Source organism: Geospiza fortis, unplaced genomic scaffold (genome assembly GCF_000277835.1).
Source record: "Geospiza fortis unplaced genomic scaffold, GeoFor_1.0 scaffold279, whole genome shotgun sequence".
Lineage (NCBI taxonomy): Eukaryota > Metazoa > Chordata > Aves > Passeriformes > Thraupidae > Geospiza > Geospiza fortis.
The window spans coordinates 5,036,070-5,061,036 of record NW_005054352.1 but is presented as its reverse complement, the minus strand read 5'-3'; the positions used below and the strand labels follow the sequence as shown (position 1 = coordinate 5,061,036).

The window sequence follows — 24,967 nt, the reverse complement described above, 5'->3', positions numbered from 1 at the left end:
CTCAGTTCTGTGCATGAACATTTAGTCATTGTGACAGAAAGCTGTAATACATACATCTATATTTGAATTCAGTTTTTATCTTAGCTGTACGTTACTCACTATTGCGCACATGGGCTCACATTAAGCTGAAACAGCCACAAAGGGCATTAAGACTTTTGGGTAGGATTATTTCAATGCTCTGCACATCACAGAACAGAGTTTATAGCTCTATTGTATTTGTTAGAGAATGTCACTTCCACTCTTTGTAAAAGCCACAGGATTCTGGCTTTTGTTCCAGTTGCTGGTTGAGGACACTCAAGAGAATTTGTTCTGTGGGCCATAACTATCAGTTTAGAGGAAGCAGACAGTTGAAGCACTACTTCTTGTCTGCATAAAACTGAGGAGGAAATGATCTCATTTGTCTTTCAGTTTGTGAGGGATGATGGATTGCAACGCACAGTCATTGGAGGCTGCTCTTCCCTTACCAGTCCTAAAGGAAATGGAGAGCAATGTAGACCAACACGTAGGGCGACACTGGAGTCAGGAGAACCTCTGTCTGGGCAGGCAGAACTGGATACACACCTCCCTAGTGGAAATAGCACCTTCTAATACAGAGCAAAAAGCCAGGTGATACTGTTACTTAACACTCCTCTTAGACCATATTAATTACTAATTGTCAGGAAATCTACTTTGATCTGCTTCAGCAGCCTTTGGTGAGTACTTGCAGTCAGTATGGCAAAAGAATGAGGGCACAGAGGTTACAAAAGTGACAGAAACTGCAAGAATCTAACTGTAACTAGGGTGTTTTGCTTCTTCCAGGTTTTCTTTTGAAACGCTGTCTTTTTTGGTTTTGGTGGGTTTCTTTATGTCAATCCAAACTTAGTAAAAATTGAAAAATATTTTTGCTTGACAAAAGAGAAAGGAATCTTGATTTGTGAGCAAACTTATACTGAAATGTCTCCACTTTGACCCAAGAAATTAGCCCTTCAGTGACAGGGTGAATGACAGTCTCCTCCCTCCCCATACTTCTAACTTGCTCTCACCTTCCTGGAGGCAACACTGATCCAAGACTGTGGTGAAACTTCAGTGTAGCTGTTTGAGCTGGTACTCAAGATTCTTTAAAAGTGCCACCACAGAAGTAGCTGAACCCTGTCTTTTCTTGCTTTTGCCTGGCTTGACAAAGAACTAGGAGCTGTCACTGTCACCATTGGGGACTGAAGAAGCTAAGGAAGGAAGGGCTACTAAGAAGTTTCAAGGGTGAATTGCACCTGGCCCTTTTATGGATGCAGTCTCATTCCATAGAAAACACTGGAATACTCATTGTGGTAGAGGACACACCTGGAAATTGTACCAATAGGTTAATGCTTTAAGAAGGAGATCACCCTCCTCTTTTCCAATTGATTGCAATAATTAAATGATCATAAACTCTTAATTCCTGCTAGTATCTCAGTTAATGCGAGTAGTAATGATGCCTAAATATTTTGATTTTTATGTATATTTAATATATTTGTAGCTTCTTAGACTACTATTAAATAGTTATATAGTTCCTAGTATTTTTGCTACCATTTCTCTTAGATTTTAGAGTAGTAAGTTAACTTTCTAAAACAGTCTTGAAATACTGTTTATTTCTTATTCTGTCTTATTCTTAAGAAAAAGAAGTCTGACAAGGAGCAGGCTTCTGTTTTCTGATCAGAATCTGAGGAGACACAATATGAAATGGGGCAAAGAAGCCCTAGATCAACTCCAGTGGGGCAGTACCCAGAGAAAATAACCTAACCAACTACTCTTCTAATTGGACAATATTTGTTAGTTATGCTAATTTGATAAACTTATAAAAATTGTAGAAATCCAATGCCATGTGAGCTCATAGCCACCAGGATACCTGGAAGTTTCCAATAAAACTCAACTTTTTATTTTACTATTTTAACACTGCTGCAAGCATTTTTTGATATTAGGACAGTGGGAGTAGTCAACAGTAGGAGAAGATCATCCTCTTCTGCTTAAGCAATCTGTGGGATGAAACATTTGCATCATGGTTTCCAATGCAACAGCCATAAAACACAACAGAGCAGCTGACTTTTGAAATTGCTTCATATCTAAAGAGAAAGGCTAAAAGTTGGTGGGGAGCTGTTGGTTTGTTTGTGTTATTTTTTAGTTTTTTTTTTTTATTCGTTTGTTTTGGGATTTTTTTTGAGAAAAAGTTGTCCAGTGTTTGCTGAGCCAAATGTTTCTTACTCAAATATCTCATTCAATTTGCTCTTGTGTATTTGAAGAATGAAGACGAATACAGCTATTTAGTAATAGAGATAGGTAAATGCAGAATATTCAAATTGTTTTAAGTGGCGTACAATAGCCATAGGACCTTTACATGCATTTTGGAATATGGAATGTAAAATTTGAACGATTTCTTTAGAAATCCATAAATAATATTTGTGCCCATGTATTTGCAAAATGTCATAGGCTGTACAATTTTAATCCTTTTCTGAAACTTGTTTTGCTTTGAGTCTCCAGGAGTTCTCAATATACACAACAGGTCAAGCATGGCAGCCAGAATCCACCTTAACTTGTTCTCTACGTTCAGTGTATCCAAGATCCAGTTTTAATAAATGACCTTGATTGAGACCTGCCTCAGGACATAAAACTGTAGGAACAAGCCTAAATGGAAATCCAATATTGATTTCTCTCTCCCATTTAAAAATTGAACTAACAGGATGCTTCTTTCCATTTGCAGTGTAAAGACTTTTCTGTTTGTGCATAATACACACTGCAATTGGTAATGAGACTAGGCTGCTGATGAGTAGTTTCTGGACTTGTGGGCTTGATTAATGTTCAGTGGCCACTGAGTTGAGCAATAAATTACTCCAAGTTGTTAAACTTTGCTAGTCTACAGCGTCCACCACAGTTAAGACTTGATTGATGTGAGTTGCTCCCAACACCTGCAAGGCAATTTTTCTTATAAGAAGTCACTTGCAGAAGGATCCATTCTTTGTGATTTGCTGTGCTTTCAGCAGAATGACAGAAAATATGACTGGGAAAAACCACCTGAAACCATCTAGCCAATTCCATTGGTCTGAGGCACAATTAATTCCAGTGTACCATAATGAACGCATGTCTTGATTTAAGATAGCTTAGAAATCACTAATAATGGAAAATCTAGCATGTCCTTACACAGTTCATGACAGTACTTCTTGGAGCAGTTAGAAACTGTTTCCTAACTTCTCACCTAGAACTGTCTGGGTGTTATTTTTTGTCCTATTCAGCAAGGATTTTGAGGTACTTACACATATCCAAAAACTGTTACATTCCTTCTGCAGACGTTTTTTTCTTTTAACAGAGGAAACATTCTTGCTTCCTTAATCTCTCCCCTTAAGTCAAGCTTTACAAACTTGAAACATTGTCCTTTTTTGGGGTCTTTCAAACCAGTCCACGCTTGTCACATGATGCAGAAGCTGAACTGGGATGGAATATTCCAGCTAAGAAGACCAAAAAGATCGCTTTCTGTGATCTTTTTGGTCTTATCCTTCTACATTCTAGTGTAATTTGCAAAATAACTAATAATAACTAAATAATAATGAAAATAATAGCCAATCTCTACTCCATCATCCAAGTTTTGAATAAAAATATCAGATAGCACTTGATATAGAAGAAAACTTTAATCCTGGCTTCCAGCTTGATAATGAATAATTAATATCTACTCTTGAGGACTAATTGTCAAAAAGCTTTTTATCCACATAGTAACTTTAATATAACTTTATTAATTTAGCTGTGAGAAAACCCTGTGAAGTTTTCGGTACTGTTTTACTGTAGTTGAAATCCACGATATCATCTTTTTCTGCTTCTTCTGGAAGCTTAATTTCTTTCTAACACAGTGAATATACTGACTTAACTAATTTGTCCCTGAAAAATGTACATTGGCTGTCAATTATGTCTTTGATATCTTGTGGGTACTTACCTGCACATTTTCTGTGACAGACACACCACAGACTGGTCAAAACAGAAGAAAAAATAAAAATGTTCCAAGGAAAGAAGTGCTCTACCTCTTTTTTCATCAGTTATTAGATAATTCATATTCTGACTAAGACCAACCTCCCACTGGGCTTCCTATTGGAAGCAATCCTATTTTGAATTTTCCTATAGGGAATTCTTTGGGAGCACTACAGCAAACTGCCTCTTACCACTTTATTTAAAGAAAAACATACACAATAATTCAAATTTTAGACATTAACTTCCTGAAAAAAATGGTAATCTCTAAAAGTCTTGCAATGCTAGCAGACTTCTACCAAATATTTTTATTAAACTATTTATCTGTAAGCCCTCCAATACATGTAAATGCAGACATCAATGAAACACAAAAGTTGACAGTCCAATTTCAGTATTTGTACAAACATTATTAATATAACAGGAAAGGTTTCTTACAGTGTAAAACCAAAACTTCACAATGGGAGCATTGTAGAACTCGTAGATCTTTCTTCCAATGGGGATCATTCTGTGCCTGCTCTGAACTTCTTCATCCTCCTTCTTTCTTGAGGACTCTCCATTGCCCCGTCCAAGCATTGCCTACAAGAAAGATATATTTATGTTTCTTTCTTGTGGAAGAAAAATTACACAATTTTTTGAAATGTCAATAGGAAACTGTTCTTGATCTCTAGATAAAACCAGGTGACCACAGCTAGGCATAAAATACTTTGCTTTCAAATTACCTTTTTGCAGGGAGGCTTCTCTTTAATATTTTGAAAATGGAAAGCTATAGCTTTAGCCTCAACCCTCAGCTTGAGAGGGTAATTCCTGAGAAAAAATAAGTGTGGAGAATATTTTAAATTTTTGCTGTATGGACAGAAACACTTTTACCTGACAAGAGCTTTATGTGGTGTACTTCTATACAACAAAAAGATGCAGACAGAAAACAGGTAAATTTTAGTTTTAACAAAGAGAAGTTCATAAAGCTGAGATTGAGAGAGAACAACAAGGGAAAAGATGAGTTGATAGTCACTGAACTAGAAGCAAAGGAGACAGTGGCACTTTATAGGTTAATCACTGGACCTGTCCCAGGCCATGATCCCACAGTGAAGCTTACATGGATGTAAGAGGACTTACTAGTAAAGCTCACTGCAGCAGAAAGGCCTTGAATTGCAATATTCATGTACATGATTTTAATTTCTTCCATAGTGAAGTTCCAGACTGCTCATGCATTGCCTTTGCTAGGCTTGATCTCACAGTTACCAGTTTTTTGCAAATCAGACCCACTGAGAAGCTACACCGAGCTCAAGAAGTCCCCAGCTATGAGTGCAAACCTAACAGTCAAAAGAAGGCATTATTTTGTTTGCTTACCCTTAATTTTAGTTATCAGCTGCAGAGAAATGGAAAGACTAAACTACAATCACTGAAGTTACTGCTTGAGAGAAGGTCCTTTGTGTTTGAAGTGTAATGTGACCTATTAAATTCTGAAGCAATTATTTAGTGAACAGTTCATTCTGAAGCAATTATTTAGTGAACAGTAAACTAAGACTGGATTTTAGCTCCCTGTGCCTTTTGCAAGTTCTTACTATTTAGGCTTGTGGATGCAGCACTCTGCACAGGCAATACTTGCAAGAATTGAGACAAATCTAAGTATGCAGGGACTGCATAATGATGCATTTGTTTCAATGCTTCTATGAAGCTTTCCTACAAGTAGATGAAGGCACCCTTGTGCTTTTGTGTTAACTGAAGCAAACTTTCACCATCCGTGAAGACAGCATTGTCCTTATCTGCAACTTAAATGGTGGAAAACCAAGGGAACAATTAGATATCAGACATATAGTCTTCCTATAAAAAGATCCTTCTTGTCTCTGTATCTGTGCTCTCCAGCTCAACAGGATGTACAGCACGTACTTAACTATTTGGCTTCAGGTGAGCTATCTGATCAGTTTCTACAGCCCTGCAGGAACTGGTGATACACTTCTCACATACTTAAAAATAAGAATCACAATCTAACATTTTCTTCCTTTTTCCAGCCTCATGTGGAGCTATTTGTATAGGTATTTTCCCTGTGAAATAGTAATTTGTAATGATAAACTTTTTTCAGTCAGTGTAGATATTTGTAACATTATTAGGACTGGGCTTAGTGCATATGGCTCCTTCTCTTTAATTTAATTTATGCAAGTAGTTTTTCCTCTAGTATTACTAATTTCCTTGTGAACCTTTATATTCTTGAATCTGACAACATACAGGTGTTGCTGTGCACATTTTCAATAAAATACAACAAAGATTCAGGACAGAAGTATACTGCACTGAAACTAACCTGTTGGGATTGTCTCAAAAACTAAAGCCTGCTTTGACCAAGTTAACCTATTTCCTTTAGCTTTAATGGCTGAAGATTTTTAATTTAATTTCCATAAATACAGATAAAACACTACATATTAAAAATTTCAGTGTACCTCCTGTTGGCTCTCACAGAGCCCATAAAACACCTTGGACGTCCATCAAGACTTTTATAAAAAAGGAAAAAGATAAAGTGGCTATTAAGCAGAGGAGAAGGGTTTTTATGGTTATGAGACTTACTGAATATAACCACAGTAGCAGAAGTTACACAACCTCCACAGAAGATATCATTACCTGAATTCCACAAAATCAAAGTGATCCTTTGATCCATAGCATTGATTGGGTTTTGGGGGGGGGGAAATTTGAATATGATCTGAATGCTTTGGGAACACTACAGCCCAGGAAGGTAGCTTGTTTTGCTTCTCTCTACTTACTGATGGTGTTCTGGTAAAACTGCCATCTAGAGCTACAGAGTTTTCTGTAGCTTTTCCCAAGGCTTTGTCTCTGCTGTCCCCTGGTGCTCAGGAATTTTGCAGCAGAATGAAAATGAATGCTGCCTCCTTTAACAAATTAGCAATGCCGTGCTTTAGTGAAAGGGATTATTTTACAGACTTCAAATCCTTCACAATTTTACAAATTTACAAATTCTGAGACAGACTTAATTCTCAATGAAATTAGTGAGTTGTGGATGTTTTCATAATAATGCTCTTTCAATATCTGGATTTATGCTTTAGCTTATGAATTCTGATTTCCTGTTTGCTACTGCTTTCTTCTTGATAACAATGTGCTAATTTTGTCTCATTACAATTATTTTTGAATTAGTTCTATCATACAATAGTACCTTCTCCCCTCCCCCATGCTACAGATGGGGAATTTCTCTGAGATGGCTAGGGATTTAGTTTGACCTGATGTTCCTGACTGTTAATTATACCTCAGTATTAACAAATTGAAAAGCTTCCCCATTAGAAACATTCAGAAATAACCTATGTAACTGTGTTAACAGAATAATTGCAGTGCCAAATGTGAACAAATGTTTTCCTTGGAGTGGGATGCAGTAGGATGGGAACAACTCAACACACTGCTCTGTGTGGGCGGCATCTCTTTCTCTAATACATGAATTTGTCCATGATTCACCATGAGTCATGCAAGGTAAGCTTGACAGCAGCTCAACCTCATTGTGAAGTACAGTACAACTGCATCATTTTAGCCTGAAGGAATTGATGTTTTCATAGTTTTTACATGGAGATTTTATTAATCTGGCTTTTATTGTTATTGTTGGGCCAGATTTTGTTTTATGTAATTGAGGACTGTTTGCTGATAATGAACTATCAGGGGAGAGTTTTGGGTTGTACATTTTTGCATTAATATATGTTAACAATCCTATACTATGTTTATGTGTTTCATAATTAAATAACAGGAATTTCATTTTTTCTGGAATGAATACAGGCTCTTCCAATTTCATCCTGAGTGAAATCTACGTGCTATATAGAGACTTACCCCAGTTCACAGAGAACTGGTATGGAAATGAGACATAGTTGTGTAGAAACACCTCCCTCAGCACACCCTGCTGGATCCTACACGGTGTGTGAAAATGCTGCCCCCATGCTGGTTGTTCTAGGATTACTGTTCTCTGCCCTGAAACACTGGTAGAAAAATGTTTAAATGTCTTTGATTTATAGACATATAAAACTAGATTTTGCACGTGCTTGGTGGTTACAGTGAGCACAGAGGAACAGGACCAAAGTGCCAGGAGCTCAGAAATCCTGTCTGCTGAGCAGGGCAAAGAACTAGACCTTGCCAGGGCCTATATGTGATAGTGGTATGGAGGGTTTCCAAACTCCTGGGAGGAAGAAAGAACCTCTTCTTACGGAAAGGGTCAGCACTTCTTCCTAGACACCACCAGCAATGTCTCCCAATTCCATTTTCCAGATGAGCTGAAGGGATGCCTGGCTGCTGGCGCGTGAGATGCTGTGAGAATTGTCTTCCACTGGGAAGGGTAAGTTGGGCCAGGGGCACTAGGACATGGATCTTCAGACTTTTCTGTGCTAAGGACTGTATTTTTAGTGATTTGATTAATATTGTGTTATTTCTTGCCATTGAGAAAAGACTAAGATGAATTAATGTGATCCCAGAGGCCAACAGAACTAGCTTTGCTGCTGCTGAAAAGTTCTCAGACTAACTCAGTGATGCTCTGGAAGCCCAAACTTCCTATTCATTGTGGAAAAATCGAGGCAAAATGAACAAAACAATAACAGAAACACCTTTTAAAGGACTTAGATGAGTTATTCTGTGATCTGAAATAAAACCATTTACTGGGGAGCTCTAATACCTAAACAATAATGCACTGAATAGGGTTAAGGATGCTCCAGGTTATGGCTTCCAGAATTAGAGTTATTCTGGGAGGATGGGAGACTTCAGAGGTTTTTGACTGATCTGAATTTCAGCAATTAAGACCTTGATTAGGACACTGTACAAATAGAAAATATCCCTGGCCGTTAGACTTTAATGCCCTTCTACTTCTCTGTGTTTAATATTCAGGATTAATGACTGTCAGCTCCATACAAAAATTGTGGTAAATTTCTTGGTGCTGAGGAGCACTGACGAGAGCAGTATTCAAATGTGTTTTTGTGAGTAGCTGCTACAAGCCTGTTTCTTAGCATCTAGGTGTTAAAGAAATGTGGGCCTATCACTCACATGTATCTGTTATAAAGTTAAAAGCAGTAAATAACAAGTAGTTTACAGTGAATAAACACATATTCATAGTATATCCACATATTCAGTTAGCCACCTGACCCTTTAAGAGGAGCATAAAGCAAATACATACTTGCAGCAGATGCACCCATGTGGAGACTTAACTTCACTGTTGCTGTAGTCTGCTGATCACATTATTCTGTGCAAATGAGGTGTAAAATAGGGAAAAGATGACTGTGGCTCTGTACCTCATGCACTCTGCAAAAGTGCAGTACAGAAGAAGAAACTGAGTCCTTGGCCTGTGTTTAGTCATCTGGGCTTAGTGTAAGACACACAGGAAATCAATGAACAGACCTTGCCTAGATGAGACCACTTTATCTTCATTTTAGCAGAGAGAATATGGGTGTGACATGATGAATACAGAGACTTGAGAAGTATTCATAGGGAGTGGTTAGAAGGAGAATCAGGAAGACTATTACAATTATATATTATTTGCTGGAAAAGGAACTTTGAGATAAAAATTATTTTTTTAACTTCACTTTTGTTTGTTAATCTGTATGCTGAACAAAGCTCAGGTTAGGTGAATGACTAATCTATTGATTCAAAGTTCAGCAATGGATTAAACATTTATGATATCCCAGCACAATAAATTATTAATCTTATTGAAGTATTTATAAGATATCCTTAATATACTAAAGGATACTATGGGTAAGGGGAAACGTCACAAAGGGACTTCCCAAAACATCTTTCAGGCATCCTCTGATCAGTGAAAAGAAACCTGACCATTATGCCAGATCATTTGACTAAGGCTGGAACAGTATGTAACTTCAGTCTAAAGTATTTTCTCATATTTAAAATATGTCAATGACTAAATGCAACAGCCTGTGGCTTCTAACCACAGACATGCTAAGAACTCTGCTACCAATTTGTCTCTCCTCACCACTGAGGAGCACCTGAGTGAAACAGCTGTGTTAGAAGTTCTACAGTGTGGTATAGATTATACGCAGAAATAATAAGTGAACAGTGCTGAGCAAAGATATTGTTTCTAAACTTGCTGGACTCCACATGAAGAAATATTATTTTATAGAAAATGTTTCAAGCGCCTGAAACTTCACTAGAGTGATACACTGAATTTGAAGGAATTAAGGGGAGAGCCAATGACAGAACAGAGCAATAGGACTGTCAGCACAAGGAAGGGAGAAGAGAGGGAACATCTAAGGTTCATCTGGAATAGCAGGTCCACTGCACACACCGCTTATTTGCAGCAGGAGTCAGAAAGGAAAAAGGAAACAGTATTGTAGACAAGAAACCAGGAGCTGGGATAACTACAGCGGGATGGAAAACACATCTTTCCCAAATTTCTCCCCATTGCCAGGTAAAAGGCAGCTTGTAAAGTGCTTATTTGATTTGAATAGGCACTTCATAAGGGGATCAGAAGCCAAGGGTTAGTCAATGGCAATCAATAGCTAATGAGCAGATAATGCCCCATTGCTGCTATTCTGGCTTCTGGTCCTTCCCAACAGCCAGGTTCTTGCCTGCAAACGGGTCCTGTAGGTGGGTCTGGTGGGCTGCTCCTTCGGCTTGCCTGCATATTGGGTCCTGTAGGCAGGTCCTTCTGCCTGCCTGCAGTCGGGGTCCTGCGGGCAGCTCCTGCTGTTTGCCTGTGGGAAACAGTCTGGGTTTTTCTGTTTTTGTTTTTATTTTTTAACTTAATCAGGCAAATCTCTTTTACTCCTCTATCCTGACCAACTGGGGCTGAGTTTTAAGCCTTTCAAAGACACCACAACCAAACCCAAACAAATCCAAACCAAACTAGACTAAGGCAGATGTAATAGCCTGTATGGTAACTGCCCAAATGAAAAAGTGTGAGAACAAGAGACAGGAGGTAGATGACTTGTGTAGTTTTCAGAGATTTAGTTGTCTGATTCTTCATGGTGTAAATTATTCCTCAAAGGTTGTGTTGCTAATACTGACAAGTCCCTCCTTACACAATTCTGTTGAGTTGTAGAAGGGGAGTTGTCTTGCTGCTTGCTAGTGTCTCCAGTGGATTAAAGACTGGATCTGTGTTTGTGTGAAAGGCAACAACCACAATTACAAAAAGAATTTTAGACTAAGCTTTCATAATTTTTCTGGCCTGTTTGCACACTTGCTTACTCTCTAGTGAAGTCAAATAAAAGAAAACAAATCTCTGGCTTCCATGACTATTTGGGCATTTCCAACCAAAGGTGAGCCCTTTTCATATCAGAGAGGTCATCTATCTTGACTGAGTGCTTCTAAAATCTAATGCACTTAGTTGAGAAAATGTGGCATCACACTGAGTCAAAATACGAGGATATTTGAGTCTAAATATGAGGATATTACAGCACAGCATCTCCATGCACTGCTGCAACATGGAGGGCAAATGATGGCAACTTGTGTGGCTTGAGTCCCGTGGAGGAGAGGGGAGTGTGGAGTGTGGTATCCTATCATGTGCTATATTTAGCCATCAGATGTTCTGCAATGCCTACAGAGATAGGAATTACAAATTGACAGTGCTGAGGCTGATGATTTATTGTGAGCACTTACAGTGAGTTCCATGTCTTCCTCATCTTTTTCTTTCACTGGCTTCTCTGGTTCCTCTGGATCTTTTTCTTGAAGATGGATCTCGTTGGCCTGGGTCATGTAGGGCATATCATCTTTGTTCTTGAACTCCAAGCTGAGGATTGAAGGAGGAAGTAGAATTCCTAGAATTACCTAAAGCAATAATAATGATAACAATAATCATCACAGAAAACAGATTATGGCCATAATGGTTACTTAGCATCAAATAGAACAACTCCCTTGGGAGATTTAGGAAAAGAAAGATACATCCACATGTGAATTTCTATGACAATAAAGTATTTGTCATTGGGGGCAATGTTACCAGAGCACTGAATCAAAGTACGTAACTTCTACTAGTGCTGCTGTGAATGCTCTTGAATGTTGTATCTACTTGCACATAACCAGATGCGTAGTGATACATACTAGAATATATCTACAAAATATTATATAAGGTCAAGAGTAGGTGGGACCATGTAGGTGTATAGACGTGCAAATATCTGCATTTTACATAATACAAAATATATATATATATATATGTAAAATGACACACAGAGAGTGTTTATTTCTACAGAGAGGGTTAATAGCTCTTTGTGTCCATGCTTAATGTACACTGGTAGTCAACGAAGTGGAACTGTGTGTGGCTCTGAGGAGATAAGGCAAAGCCAGCAAAAGCAAATGCTGATGTGCATAGATATACAGTCTCTTTAGATTTTGTTCCAGTAACAAGACAGCTGTGTAATGGTCACGTTAATGTCAGCTCTTTCTTTTCTGCGTTCCCCCTCTTAGATGCTGGAGTGTAGAAACCACTAAGATTTCCTTTCTGGGATTTATAAGTAATGAACAATGCTTGGGTTAAACCATTAGTACAACTGAATAGACATCACAGTAAAACAAAGCAAAGTCTGTATTCACAAGCACAATAACTTTTCCTGGTTATGCTGCAATTTGATGGAGAATGATTTTCTGATAAATCTCTCCCCGAATGACAGTAAAACCAGATAGTTAACTTCTCGGCAGGTTAGGGAGGATGCTTGTGCTCATCATATCAGCAGACATCTTGTGTGCTGTTGAAAGCATTCAAATACACAATGAGGAGCAGGTAGGGTATGCAAATGCTGTACCCAGCCTTGGAAAAGCTTCTGCACTGGTTCTGTGCTCACAAAACAATGGGTCCAGGGAGAGGGGGTTACAGGCAGACCTGGCTTCACAGAAAGGCTATTTTTAAGAGCAGGTAGGATTAACAGCTGCCCCTAGCCCTTCCATTGGTGCCATACATCCCCAGCAAGAATCTAAATAATTATATTCAAACTTTCTACCATTTGTCAGTTTTAAAGGCAAAAAACTGTTCTTGGGAAATAAACCATGACTCATGCTTGCAAATCTATTTCTTTGTCATGCTGCCTCATGTAGCTTGTAGCCTTCTCTTGCTTTAAACAAGTTCTGCTAATGAGCTTCAATGAAATAAAATACAGACTAGAAACTGAGTAAAGGATCCTTGTGAAGCCCTGATGTTAGAAGAAGCTGAAACAGAGCCTGTTACCTTCAGTTATGCATTATGAAAGAAAGGTCTATTTTAGGGCTTAAGAAATATGCTGAAAAGTGGAATGCACGTAGTAGGAAATCAGTTGCTACACTGTCCTCCATGTACCTAGACTGAATTTCTGCAAAGCTAAACAATGAACAATGGCTGTCCCTCTGAAGGATAATAGGCCTGTGAGTTCAGGAAATAGGTAGGAATGTCTCCAAATATGAGAAAGTTTTCTATCTGTAGCAGAACAACGTGTATGCACAGGTCCTGCATAGGAATGCTATCAGCCACTTACTCATCACTGTCACTGGATTAAGAGCCAGTCTGGAAGCAATGCTTGTACTCCTAAGCACTCTTGCCATTACTGAACATCTTTTCACATGGTAACACAGCTGAGTAATTACCAATTTTCACAGAGGCAATTAATGCAGAAGAGAGAATCCCTTCACTGAAAATATTTCTCTGTGATCTAGGAGGGAGAGGCAATTGCTGGGTATGTTCTGACTGGTGACTGCTTTGGTGAAACATGCCACGGATTCAAATTCATCTCAGAATTCACTTTGCACTGTTAGCAGTTTTGTCAACTGTGGAAGTAAAGCTGTAACAGCTTTGAAAACTGAATTATCCTTTAAACCCTCTAAAGGACTCCCTTCAGATGCCATCAGGAAGATTTGCAAGGGTTTGTGAGGAAATTTGTGCTGCTTACTTTGCCTGTTCTGGGAAAGGTTCTCAGATCAGCATCTTTCACTAATGGTTAATTAACTTACACTTCCTTTTCCTTTATTTATCTTTAAAACTCTTGACTAACTCCTCAAGTATACAGGCAGGGCAACACACTAACCTCCTAGCTCAATTCTTGTTCTGATAAATTATGCCAGAGGGGACTTTAAGAAAGGGAATGAAAAAATCTGAGCTGTGTGCTTTGAACTTAGGCTTACGATAAGCCCCATCTGAAAAACTGAACACAGGAAGAATATACCCTGCTTAATGTCACTGCAAATAAATATCTGAAATATGGTTACTTTAGACAGTTATTACTGAATTTTTGTGAACCCTGTCATCATCTATTAGAATCCTCTGAATGTTAATTTTATTTTAAAACAGGAACGACCTTTAGGCCAGAATTTTTTCGCATCCGGAGACGACCCATCCACATGTCAGTGAGCAGCATCTGGCTGCAAGTGTGAGCGATGAAGTCTCTGTGCTTGGCTGCCACTGCAAGCTGCAAGCACGTGGCGTTGCTCCAGTTCTTCAGCTCATAGGTCAGCAGTTTCATGGCCAGCTGCTCGTCCTGCTTGTATGACTGGTCCAGCAGCTCGACCGCCAGCTGGCCGAAGTCCCTGCAAGAGAAGGACACAGAGGGACCCCCGCTCACTCCGTGGGCACACACAGCCCCGTGCTCAGAACGCGCCTCTGCACCCGCCAGCCTCTGGCAGGGGCACGGCGCCTTCCAGCACGCTAATCAACGTGATGTTGACTTGACACATGGAAACCCACGTTTTCAAACGTGAGTGGCTCATGTTAGGCGTATAAATAAGTGCCCCAGCTTAGCAGTGATGAGCACCCACACCTACCAGCTGTCTGCTCCCACCTCCCTGCCCACCTCCCTGACATTTTCTAACTGAAATCCTCTGGTTATCTGCAGCTTAAGGGATTGCTTTTCTGCTGTTTGCCCACACCTTCATGGTCAAGCCTCCTGGAAGGAGTGTCCAATATCCTTCCTCAAATCCTAAATTTCTGAAATTTTATCATCAGGAAAAATTCTTACGGAATCTAGAATCTTGCCTTGCTCATCTAAGTATGACCTCTTGGTTAATTAACACTTCTGCCTGAATACTTTGCTCATAAGGATTTCAATAACTGTTCTGCTGGGCAGGTACAGAGTATCCTGAAAAAGCACAGAGAAATGTTGCAGTCTGACTCTTGAGGCCTCAGGGAGAACACATTAACAACACAGATATTTCACTGTCTTCTTGACATCTTTTCATTTCAGAAGTTATATTGCTAACAACTTTGCTGCTCTGGCAGACAGACTGTTTAAAAGCCATTTGGATTTTCTCTAAAGGGACTGCACTTCCGCTACAACTTAGAAACAAAAGTAAGCTACAAATAACAAAATTTTAGGCAGGTCCAGAAATCTCTCTTCCCTCCTTTTTGTTTTTTCTTTCTCCCCTCAGGAAAGTGGACATGAAAGGAAATTCACCTGGAATTGTGGTTCAGCTCTTGGGATATGTCATCCACCATGTCATTTTCTGATGCTTCGTGGGCCATGGCTTTGCAGAGTTTGCAGGCCACCAGAGCTTTAGCCATAGCCTCTTCCCCATGTTGCCAAAAGAAGAGGGCCATCTTCTGACGTTTCATCAGCACAGCCCACACCATCAACTCGTGGAATGGGAAGGGAAAGTGATTGATCTCAGGGTCATCCATATCAATATCAACTTCTTCTTCTTTTTTCTTTGTTGGTTTTCTCCCTCGACGCAAAGGGACATCATCCTGTGAGAATTATAGAGAATTTTTTTCATCAGTGAAGGAACAATTCACACAATTAATTGAAATCAGTGCCTAACACGTTTCCTGCAGGCCAGCCCATTCATCATTTTTTTTGACAAAATATTTAACATAGGTAAAAAATAAAAAAGGTATTGGTGCATGCACTGTAATTAAGAAGACATTAAACAGGGGAACAGAGCCTTGGACTATCACCCTGGATCAATAACATTATCACTCTGAAACTAGTAACAGAGAGTACAATCACACAATATCCAGAACTATTTTGGAAAATCCACCAGTAAAATAAAGGTAAGAGCTCACTGCAAATGTAACATCTGCTGTAATGCATCTACCTCTTTCCACCTCCAGAAAGTACATACTCAGGGGATTTTCTAATCAGCTGAGGACTCCTTCTACGCTTATTCTTGTGTTTTCTCCCTTTATCACCTTACAAAAGCAGCAATTTCCCTTCTTTATGTCTATTCTGCATGTTTATTCCTTCCTTCTCCATCCATTTGTTGTTTTTGTTGCCTTTAGTTTCTTTCCCATTCTAGCCTTTTGCTTATATCAGGTGAGCTGACCTATTCTGTCCTGTGTCTATGGATGGAAAAATGAAAGTGGTTGTATAAAATAACCATGAAAATACTACTATCCCCTTGAAGCATTGGGGCAGCCAAAAGTGCCAATAAAACTGAGATAACTTTGGATATCTTTGTATAAAGATTTCTGCATAATTCTCTGCAAGTGTTTCATTTCTCTGAACATGTTTTGAAGTTAGATGCTATCTGGCTGAAATTCTGCTTGCCCTACTGGACTGAAACCCTTTGTTTAATTCTTATTAAACAAAAAACCAAGAAGATCCATAGCTGGGGCAGAGACCTCTTTTTTCCTTAGCTATCTCCTGGACTTTTATTAAGAAATGCTTCTTTATCTGCCCCTTGTGTAAACCAGTTATCTGGATGAAAATACTATTCATGTTTTCATTATAGTGAATTTGAACATCATCTGGATATAGTTTATATTTATCAAAGAAGGAAAAGACATTAAGACTTGTCAGAGGTTGCCTACCTCCATTCCCAACAGCTTCAGTGCTTTTGGCTGTACAAAAAAAAAGTTAGGAAAATGTTATTTCTCACAGAATAGTGATGAAAACCTACATCTATTTGTGTATACATATACACATACACACACATGCATGTAGAGTGATGTAGAATATACAATAAAATTTAGATGATAATAATAATGAAAATATAGAAAATAGTAATACAATGCACTGCAATAGCATATACATACACATATGCACCAATCAAATGTAGTTATTTCGAACTTGAGTCTGACATTATTTCACCAAAACCACATCAGAAGACATGTATTTGGATTCAGGTACAAATTACAACTGGTTAGGGCTGTTCTAGCAAGAAAGTGATAGGGACCACTGATAAGGCATCAGAGGATTTCTCTGGAGTACATCAGCATTTTGGTCACTGCCCTGGAACACTTTTATTGACTGTTGTGGAGCCCTCTGTGTGTTGGTTCAGTATTGGTGAAACCACTGCCCAAATGCTTTTGTCAATGGAGTGACTTTGGAAAGGAATTCTCTCCCACCAGCTACCATCACTGTCTTTCCTTTCAAATGTGACGAATCTTAAGGAAAAGCACATGGAAACAAATAAACCCATTTTAGGTAGCTGTCTGCAAGCTTTTCACAGAGCTGTTGCTATTGATAGCCATTTATTAATACTTTCATTGTTGTGTATTGCTAAAATCTGAAATGTAAAAGGCAAATGTAAAATGAAAGGCAAAAGTAGGCAAAGAAGGAACTACAAATCATACTGGGAGGAGCTGAACAGACTCCTGTTCATGGTGAACTGGGTCAATGGCAATGTGGATGAAAATAAACAGCTTTTGTGTTTTAGAAAGACTGTGCATTCACTTATCAAACATGGAACCCACAAAAATCACAAAAATACTTAACAATGGTGTTGCCATGAACCCAATGACCGTTGAAGCCACATTCAAGAAATAAAATATGTTTTGGGTTATAGATTTCATTGCCCTGAAACCTTCAGATCACAATCAGAAGATGAGCCATGAGATAGGAAATGCATCTAACAATGCAGAAGTTTTCAAATCTAACTCAGGAGTTAGAATTACAATATTATTGGTTCAGGTCAAAAGACTTGCCTTTTAAAAGCTGCAAATACTCATAATTACAGGTTTTAGAGTCAGAGGAGACTGTTTTATGTGCTGGTTTCAGCAGGGCAGCTGAGTGCAATAATTTTTTCATTAAATTTATAAAAACTATAGCTTGTATCAGTGTCTGGCTTGTGATGCATTGTGGTGAGATAACAGCAATGCACGTAATGGAAATGAATCTGGACCCCACCAGTCTGGAACCATCTAAGAAGCTATAGTAATCCCTGTCAGTTGGTACAGTCATGAGGATGGCAAACAGCTTGCTTCTTACCCTCTTGGGCCCGAACAACGCTCCTCCCATCAGGTACTCTATCACCAATCCAATATCAATCAGACTAATCCGGTAATCAGGAGGTAAGTTTCCCTGCAGTGAAAATATGCATGGTGGGAGAAGAAATGCTTATTACTGACATTGTTAAATGTACTTTAACATGATGTTAGAATAAAACTAATTAAATATGTAAAAGCAGGAATATATTATTATGCTGGTTAATTAATTCACCTTAAAATAGATCCAACCGAAACCTGGATATTCTCGCTTGGAAAGAAGACATAAGTTAAATAAGAAGGTGAAGAACTTGTTGGAAGTAACAGAAGATAACGTCAGTACACAGTACTCATATTCTTCAGCTGGGGAAACAAGGAACATGACTGCAGAAACAAAAGCATGAGGATCGATACACTTGAAAAGTTAGGCACAATTGCTGGACACTAGTTCTGCAAGATAGCACTTTTCCTGCACCAGCTCTCACCCACAACTCATCCTGGCATCTCACAAGTCTGCTGGCATCTCTCTAGACTGCCTTATCTGAACTGTCAAGGCATGGTGAAGCAACATCACACAAAATCTTTTGTTCACATGGGACCAACTCCTTCCCATCCTGCAGTGTTTCCTTCCCATGTTCCAGGAAAGGAAGACCAGGAGGTAAGATTGGTGTTACAGCTCTAGCGGACTTAGACAGTACATGAGCTATCATTATTACTAGTTGCTAAGGGAAAGGAGAGTCTATCAGCATTCAGTCTTGGAGTTATGTTCAAAGAATACACACCCTTGTTATGTTTCACACCAAGAAGGAGGAAAGCATCTGTATGTAAACAAAATACCTGTGGCTAATTATTTTGCAGTTTTTTATGAAGAAAACTGCAGGCCTAGCAATTTTTCTACATATTCTGTATCTGAGTTCCTTACATATTTTACTAAAAGTCCTTTAAACACATTATCTAGTTATGTAGTTTCCAGCAGAGCCATGGAGATTGTCTCACAACAAATGAACTGAGTTTGTGGCAAGGGTCATTAGCAGGATCCTGGAAAAGATGCCTACATACTTCTCCTTCCATTTCTTTTTCTTTCTTACCCTCTAGATATTTCTATACAGACGTATGTGTATATGTGTATGCCTATGTATATCTATATGCCTGTGTGTATGTATGTGTATATGACATCTTCAATGTGTACTTTTAAACTTGAAACAGAATGACAAATATGTCCACATCTTACTGTCCTTTTTATAGGAACTCCCTTGCACACATCCTCCTACTCTTCATTTTCAAATCTGAAAATGGCATCACTAAGGTTATGAGTTCTCCAATGCTTGGGGGTTGCTAAACTATGAAGAAAGATTTCAGTAACAGATTGTCTCCCACTGCATATGAATTTGCTCTGAGTTAATGGGGCGTGTCTATTCTCCAGTTGCAGGGAACCCAATGGGACATCTTGTGTGCTGAACAATTTCAGGCTGAGCTGCACTCACAGATGTGCCAGTCAAGTCTCTGGGGGGTCTCTGGCAATGGAGGAACAAAACTCCAGTGTGGGCACACCTGCTGTTCAATTCCCTCCAGAAAAAAACTACACAAGGTAAACTCTGACCCCTTTACAGGAGGAAAGGACTAATGGGAAGGGAATGAACCCAAATGAAAGTTTGCTTCCTTCTCTAATTCTCTGCTTCTGAGTTGACTGGATGACAGCTCACATTTCAGTACGCATTCCCTACCAGAAAAGAAGGCATGATTCAGCAAACTGTGAATAGATCATCTGGCTCTAGAGACCTCACCAAGAAACCTTTCAGATTTAGAGAACCCTCACTGTTCTGCGTGTCACTATGCAAAAGAAATGACTACAAAATAAAGGTGGAGAGACAAATTATTCTTCTGTGTACTGTGAACAGTAGCCCTGAAAAAAGGAATATTACTCTAATAAAAAATTGTCTCATATAGCCAATATTGCAGAAGGACCAGAAATTGTAACTCTTCAAAGATTCAAATTTTTTCAGTGCACTGTAATAATCTAATGTTCTATAATGATATACAGTACAGATTACAATGAGCCTGTAGCTTTTTAAATGCGTTCATTAGGAGAAGGTTAGTAATTCATGGAGCAATTTTATGACTATCATGTCTTGCTTGAAATGTCTGCATGTCTGGAGATATCTGCCTGGCTTCTCTGGAGATGTTCTTATCAGATTAGAGCAGAGAATCACTAATGGAGAGCAGATGGCAACTGGTTCTGCAGAAGAGAAAAAATGGATGCAAAGATCCTCCTTCCTTTTCTACTTCAGCCATGAAGTACAAGGCTTATTTCCTGCCCTGCTACCATGGTACAAGCAGCATGCTGCAAAGGCTGAGGAAGGAGAGAGGGAGGTTGTGCTTTCATAGTGTACCATGCCCAGCAATCAGCTGGCATTCAAAGGGACAAAAAATCAAGCAAATTTACTGGAAAAAATTGAGCTGCCAACCATTTTAAAGTAATGTCCTCCAGCATCTTTTTGCAACCTTCCTAATCTCGTTTAATTTGATGAAAGGGGGAATTACTATGGTTTTCAAGAATGTGTATTAGCTTAGATAATTTGGACATGGTAATATTTATGCTGAACAGTTTAAGAAAGATAACATCTAAAAATTAAATGAAAAATAAACCTAAAAAATTACATTTTAAAAAGTAAATTCTGATAGGTTTGGTTGGTTTTCCCCTTAAAATGTTCTTGTCTTCCCAGAATGTGTAAGAGGATAATTCTACTAGAGCAAGGATGAAAGGATTAGCAGAAATGGGAGTTGCACCTCCAAGGCAGGACTCCTTCTAACTTAAGGTCTTCACTCAAACGGAATGCTTTAATGTTATTAAGTGGCAAAAAACATTTGAGCAGTTAAAGAACAACAGGCATCAGGGTGCTACACGTATTACAAAGCTGAGAATCTTGATACAGTTTTGATTTCTAAATATTCATGAAAGATTTAGATAAAAAGATTCCAGTAAAATAACTTTGATAAAAGATGCATCTAAACCTCCCAGATAATACTGAAACACTTCACTAAAGAAAACTCTCAAATCCACAGGAAAAATACACATTTCATAAACATTGCTCTTCCAAAGTGCGAAACCCTAGTAAAGAAGACTGGACCATCCTTGTGAGAGGAGCTACACACGTGCCAAAGCACTTGCTCTGTCAGCAGACAGCTTGAAGCACCCTGGCAGTGCTAAGAGTGCTTGTAAATGAAACATAGTGGTGCAAGTGGGATAGAACTGCCCCAAGAACAACAAGAATTTGGATGAACTAATTCTAGTGCAGTCCAGGTGGTCAAGAATGACCAAGGAGGAAGTTTGATTTTGAGGTATGATAGTTGTCCTGGCTAATAATCAACAAATCTTTTAATGTTGGGACAAACTCTTCAGTGTTAATGCACAATTCTTCTCCTGAAGAAATTTCAGGTTTAAACTGTAGCTAGTCAGTTGTAGTAATTTTTTGACTTCAAGTGCATTTTTGTGTCACCATGTATCAAACCTCTGAGTCTGCATGCTGAGAAAGAAATAATACTGCCAAAATTCTATATATTGCCAGTTTGTTCTTTGGAAATGCAGATGTACAGTAGCAGACCAAAAAAACCCCAACTTTGGAAATGTAAATAATCCTGAAGTGGAATTGAGATCTGTTAATTATATACAATGTTTTGGATAAATGAAAAAAAAAAAAATCCATCTATTAATTACTACTGATCTTCATCAGCTAGTTGAGGCAGGGAAAGATTTTTATTTTTTTAGATTTGTAGAGGAAAACCTCCACTTGCAGACACAGGGTGTCCAGGACAGCCACTGTCTGATTCTTTCTGCTTAGCCTGGGTATATTGCTGTGTATGGTCTATGGAAGGAAGCCAAAGTTAAGTGTGAAATTCTGGACCCTTGATAGGAGATGGCAAAATGGCCATGAGGCCAAAACTGCAGGCAGGTTGGCCCTGCTATGTAGCTGTGGAATTGAGAGGACTGAAAGGTGATCTGAGGCAGAGTCATTATGACATAATTTGTCTTGTTAATACATGCAAAATTTATGTACATTTAGATTGCTGTAAATTCCTTAAGATTGTGTCTCCAGGCCTTTACAGTATGCTGCCTAGGCTATCAATCTTCACAGAAGCATTTAGAAATCCAAAGGGAAAATATATTGTTGTATTATATGTTTTGTGTGCACATGTGTGTGCACATATGTGTCTACAGGCTGCCACAAATGGAATCTGATAATGTGACTTCTGTTGTTCTCATTATTTGCTTTATTAAGCAAGCAAGGTTGTTTTTCAACCAAACCAAACCAAACCAAACCAAACCAAACCAAACCAAACCAAACCAAACCAAACCAAACCAATACTCTCCTACTGATTTATACAGCTATATAGTACAACAGTAGTAAATTACTGCTTCTGTGATTTTTAATATCCATTCTCCATCTGAGAATCCACAATGATCAAGATGCAATTTTTTTAGCATACACCCTTTTAAATAGTGCAGGTTTTAAAATTGAGAGGAACATGTAAATGCACAGTATTTCATATTGATTAGGTATTGTATCAAGGTGGTGTATTACATACTTTATATTTATATTCTGTGATGCTGTAATTAAATCTGAGAGGTTAGGTGTGTGGAATCAAAATACACATGAACTCAAAAAACTAGCATCAGCAGTGTGGTCTGTCTTGCATGCATGATGGGCCACCAAACTGTCAAATGGTGATGTGTCCATTAAAAAGTTTTTTCCAAAGAGGTGTTTTTGTTTAAACTGCTGTCAGATCTGTGGACTGATTTATGGCTTGGTTGATTGGTGAGGGATCTGCTCAGTTGTCAGGGCTATAGCGAGCTGTCACTTCTCCTTATGAAACCTGGCTGTTCCTCATCCTGGACGAAACAAGAAATAGAGCCCCAGAGGTCCAGTTTTCTTCAGGAAGGTGCTAAAGAGCCACACCAGGCTGTCTGTTTTCAAAGCCCTCACCTATGCTCATAAGACTGATTCAATGTAGTTGGAATTACTGAAGATTTTTGATATTGGCAGAGGAAAGAAAGATAAATTTATGGAAAAATAAGCATCACCTAGTAGTTAGAAATCACTATGGAACAAATAATGTCATCAAATATAGTGTAAGTTTATTTAGTGTCTATTCATATAAATCCATGAGTACAGATCATCTTTGGCTATTTTGATGCCTTTTCTTTCAAGAGTTTCTTTAAAAATACATATTTAGTTAGGGGCTCAGAAAAAAGAGATACATGTTATTTAGTTACTCAACATACAATTTGCTATGCCTTTGAAGAAGAACTTGGAAAGGTGATTCTGGGGAAGAGAAGGCACTTGGAAAAAAAATAGAAGACGGATTATGCTTCTTTCAAATTCATAAAGGCACATAAATAACTGCATATTGAGTAATAAAATATTCTGGAAACTTCAGCTTCAAGAGCAGTATCCATTCTAAATAGATCCTAGCTTCACTCCGCTCAATCCAAGGGGATTTGTGCATAGTTTCTTTTTATAGGCATTTCACACTTTTCAATGGTCACTTAATACACTATACCTAATTGGACAATGATGATGCCATTTAACACACCAACCAAAGAATACCACCAGAACACTTCCTAACATGCCACTGAATACTCTGTAAAATTACTTAGTAAAAAGGTGCTATATGACACAATACTACTCTCCTCCCTTAGGTGGCTTCAATTCTGTCACTGTCAGATAAAAACCACTAAAATCTGTGCTCTTGGAAAAAATATCGTCTCCTTTTAAAATTTTCTATCTAGTTCCACATACAGAGATATCCTTTCTCAAGTATGCTACCCTTGAGGTCTGACTTACATAATGTGCAAGGTTGTAATCCGCACATGCTCTGGGAGAATACTCAAGCTGATGAGGTCATTTGCAGACTCAATCTCCTTACTTGATTCATATATTTAAAGGATAAGGGATTTTTATTCCTTGCAGCCACTGTAACACTTTTAATCCTGAGCACATTGGTAAAGGTATTTGTATCTCCTTCCTGCCACTAGACCTTTCAGTATTTCTGTCCAGCTCTTCTAATAGATTTTTATAATTCAAGATTCTTGAAATTAACATGATAAGGGTCAGTGGGAACTTGCACTACTAGTTTTTATATTTCTGCTGAGGAGGATAGCTAAAATGTACCATACAATACAGAATGAGGAACTGTTTCAAAAAGCCAGGATCCAGCACAAGGGTAACAGCTATTTTACAGGCTCAGAAGTAAACTAGCAACACAGAAAGTAGCTTTGACAACAGTTGCAGGTATGGAAAAATACAAGTAACAGCATAAATCCACACAGTATGTAAGAGCCTACAATTACGGCAGCAGACACACTATTACTCAAGCGTCTAAAACCACAGAGAAAGCAAGCCAAATAACTTGCTAATTGTGCTTTGTATGCAAAAAGTTCATATTTGGAGCACACAAACAGGACATTCTGTACTGGCAGGAAGGAGAAGGCTCTGACTGAAAGCTCATGCAAAACAGATTGTATCTAGCTACAAAAAAACCAATAACATTTTTTTCAACCTACCGTCTATTGGACTCTTACCTTTTTCACGTCCCTGACTAGATGATGCAGAGTGTTGGATGGTCCGTGTCTCTGCAAAGGACAAATGAAGAAGAACAAAATAGTTTGCACAAAATATAAATGTTGAGATAACTTTCTTGCCTTGCTGGTTTAGAAATCAGGCAGCTGAGAGCACTTCAATTGTACAGTGTTATCAATTAAAAAAAAAAAAAAACCCAAACAATCACAAGAGCATTATTTCACCTGTTTTCCTCTTTTGTAGAAAACTCTTCCTTAAGAAAATCCTATGAACTGCCACAATGGATGAAAACTGAAGTCCTATGTATTGGGTTAGGCTCCTGGCTTAGAAAACCAGCAGCACAGCACAGCCTCTGGGAAAG

The 24,967-nt window shown here is 38.5% G+C and overlaps 1 protein-coding gene across 1 annotated transcript in view; it reads right to left on the bottom strand.

Annotated features, from left to right (window-relative positions):
- Window positions 1-24,967, bottom strand: part of TRPM3 (transient receptor potential cation channel subfamily M member 3) — a 263,902-nt gene that overhangs the window by 35,478 nt on the left and 203,457 nt on the right. The window contains exons 12-19 of the mRNA XM_031058932.1: window positions 24,609-24,659; window positions 18,264-18,299; window positions 18,033-18,125; window positions 16,634-16,663; window positions 15,279-15,568; window positions 14,187-14,415; window positions 11,533-11,700; window positions 4,396-4,536 (exon numbers count right to left, since the gene is read on the bottom strand). Coding sequence (XP_030914792.1) covers window positions 4,396-4,536; window positions 11,533-11,700; window positions 14,187-14,415; window positions 15,279-15,568; window positions 16,634-16,663; window positions 18,033-18,125; window positions 18,264-18,299; window positions 24,609-24,659 — 1,038 coding nt within the window. The remainder of the gene's footprint in view (window positions 1-4,395; window positions 4,537-11,532; window positions 11,701-14,186; window positions 14,416-15,278; window positions 15,569-16,633; window positions 16,664-18,032; window positions 18,126-18,263; window positions 18,300-24,608; window positions 24,660-24,967) is intronic.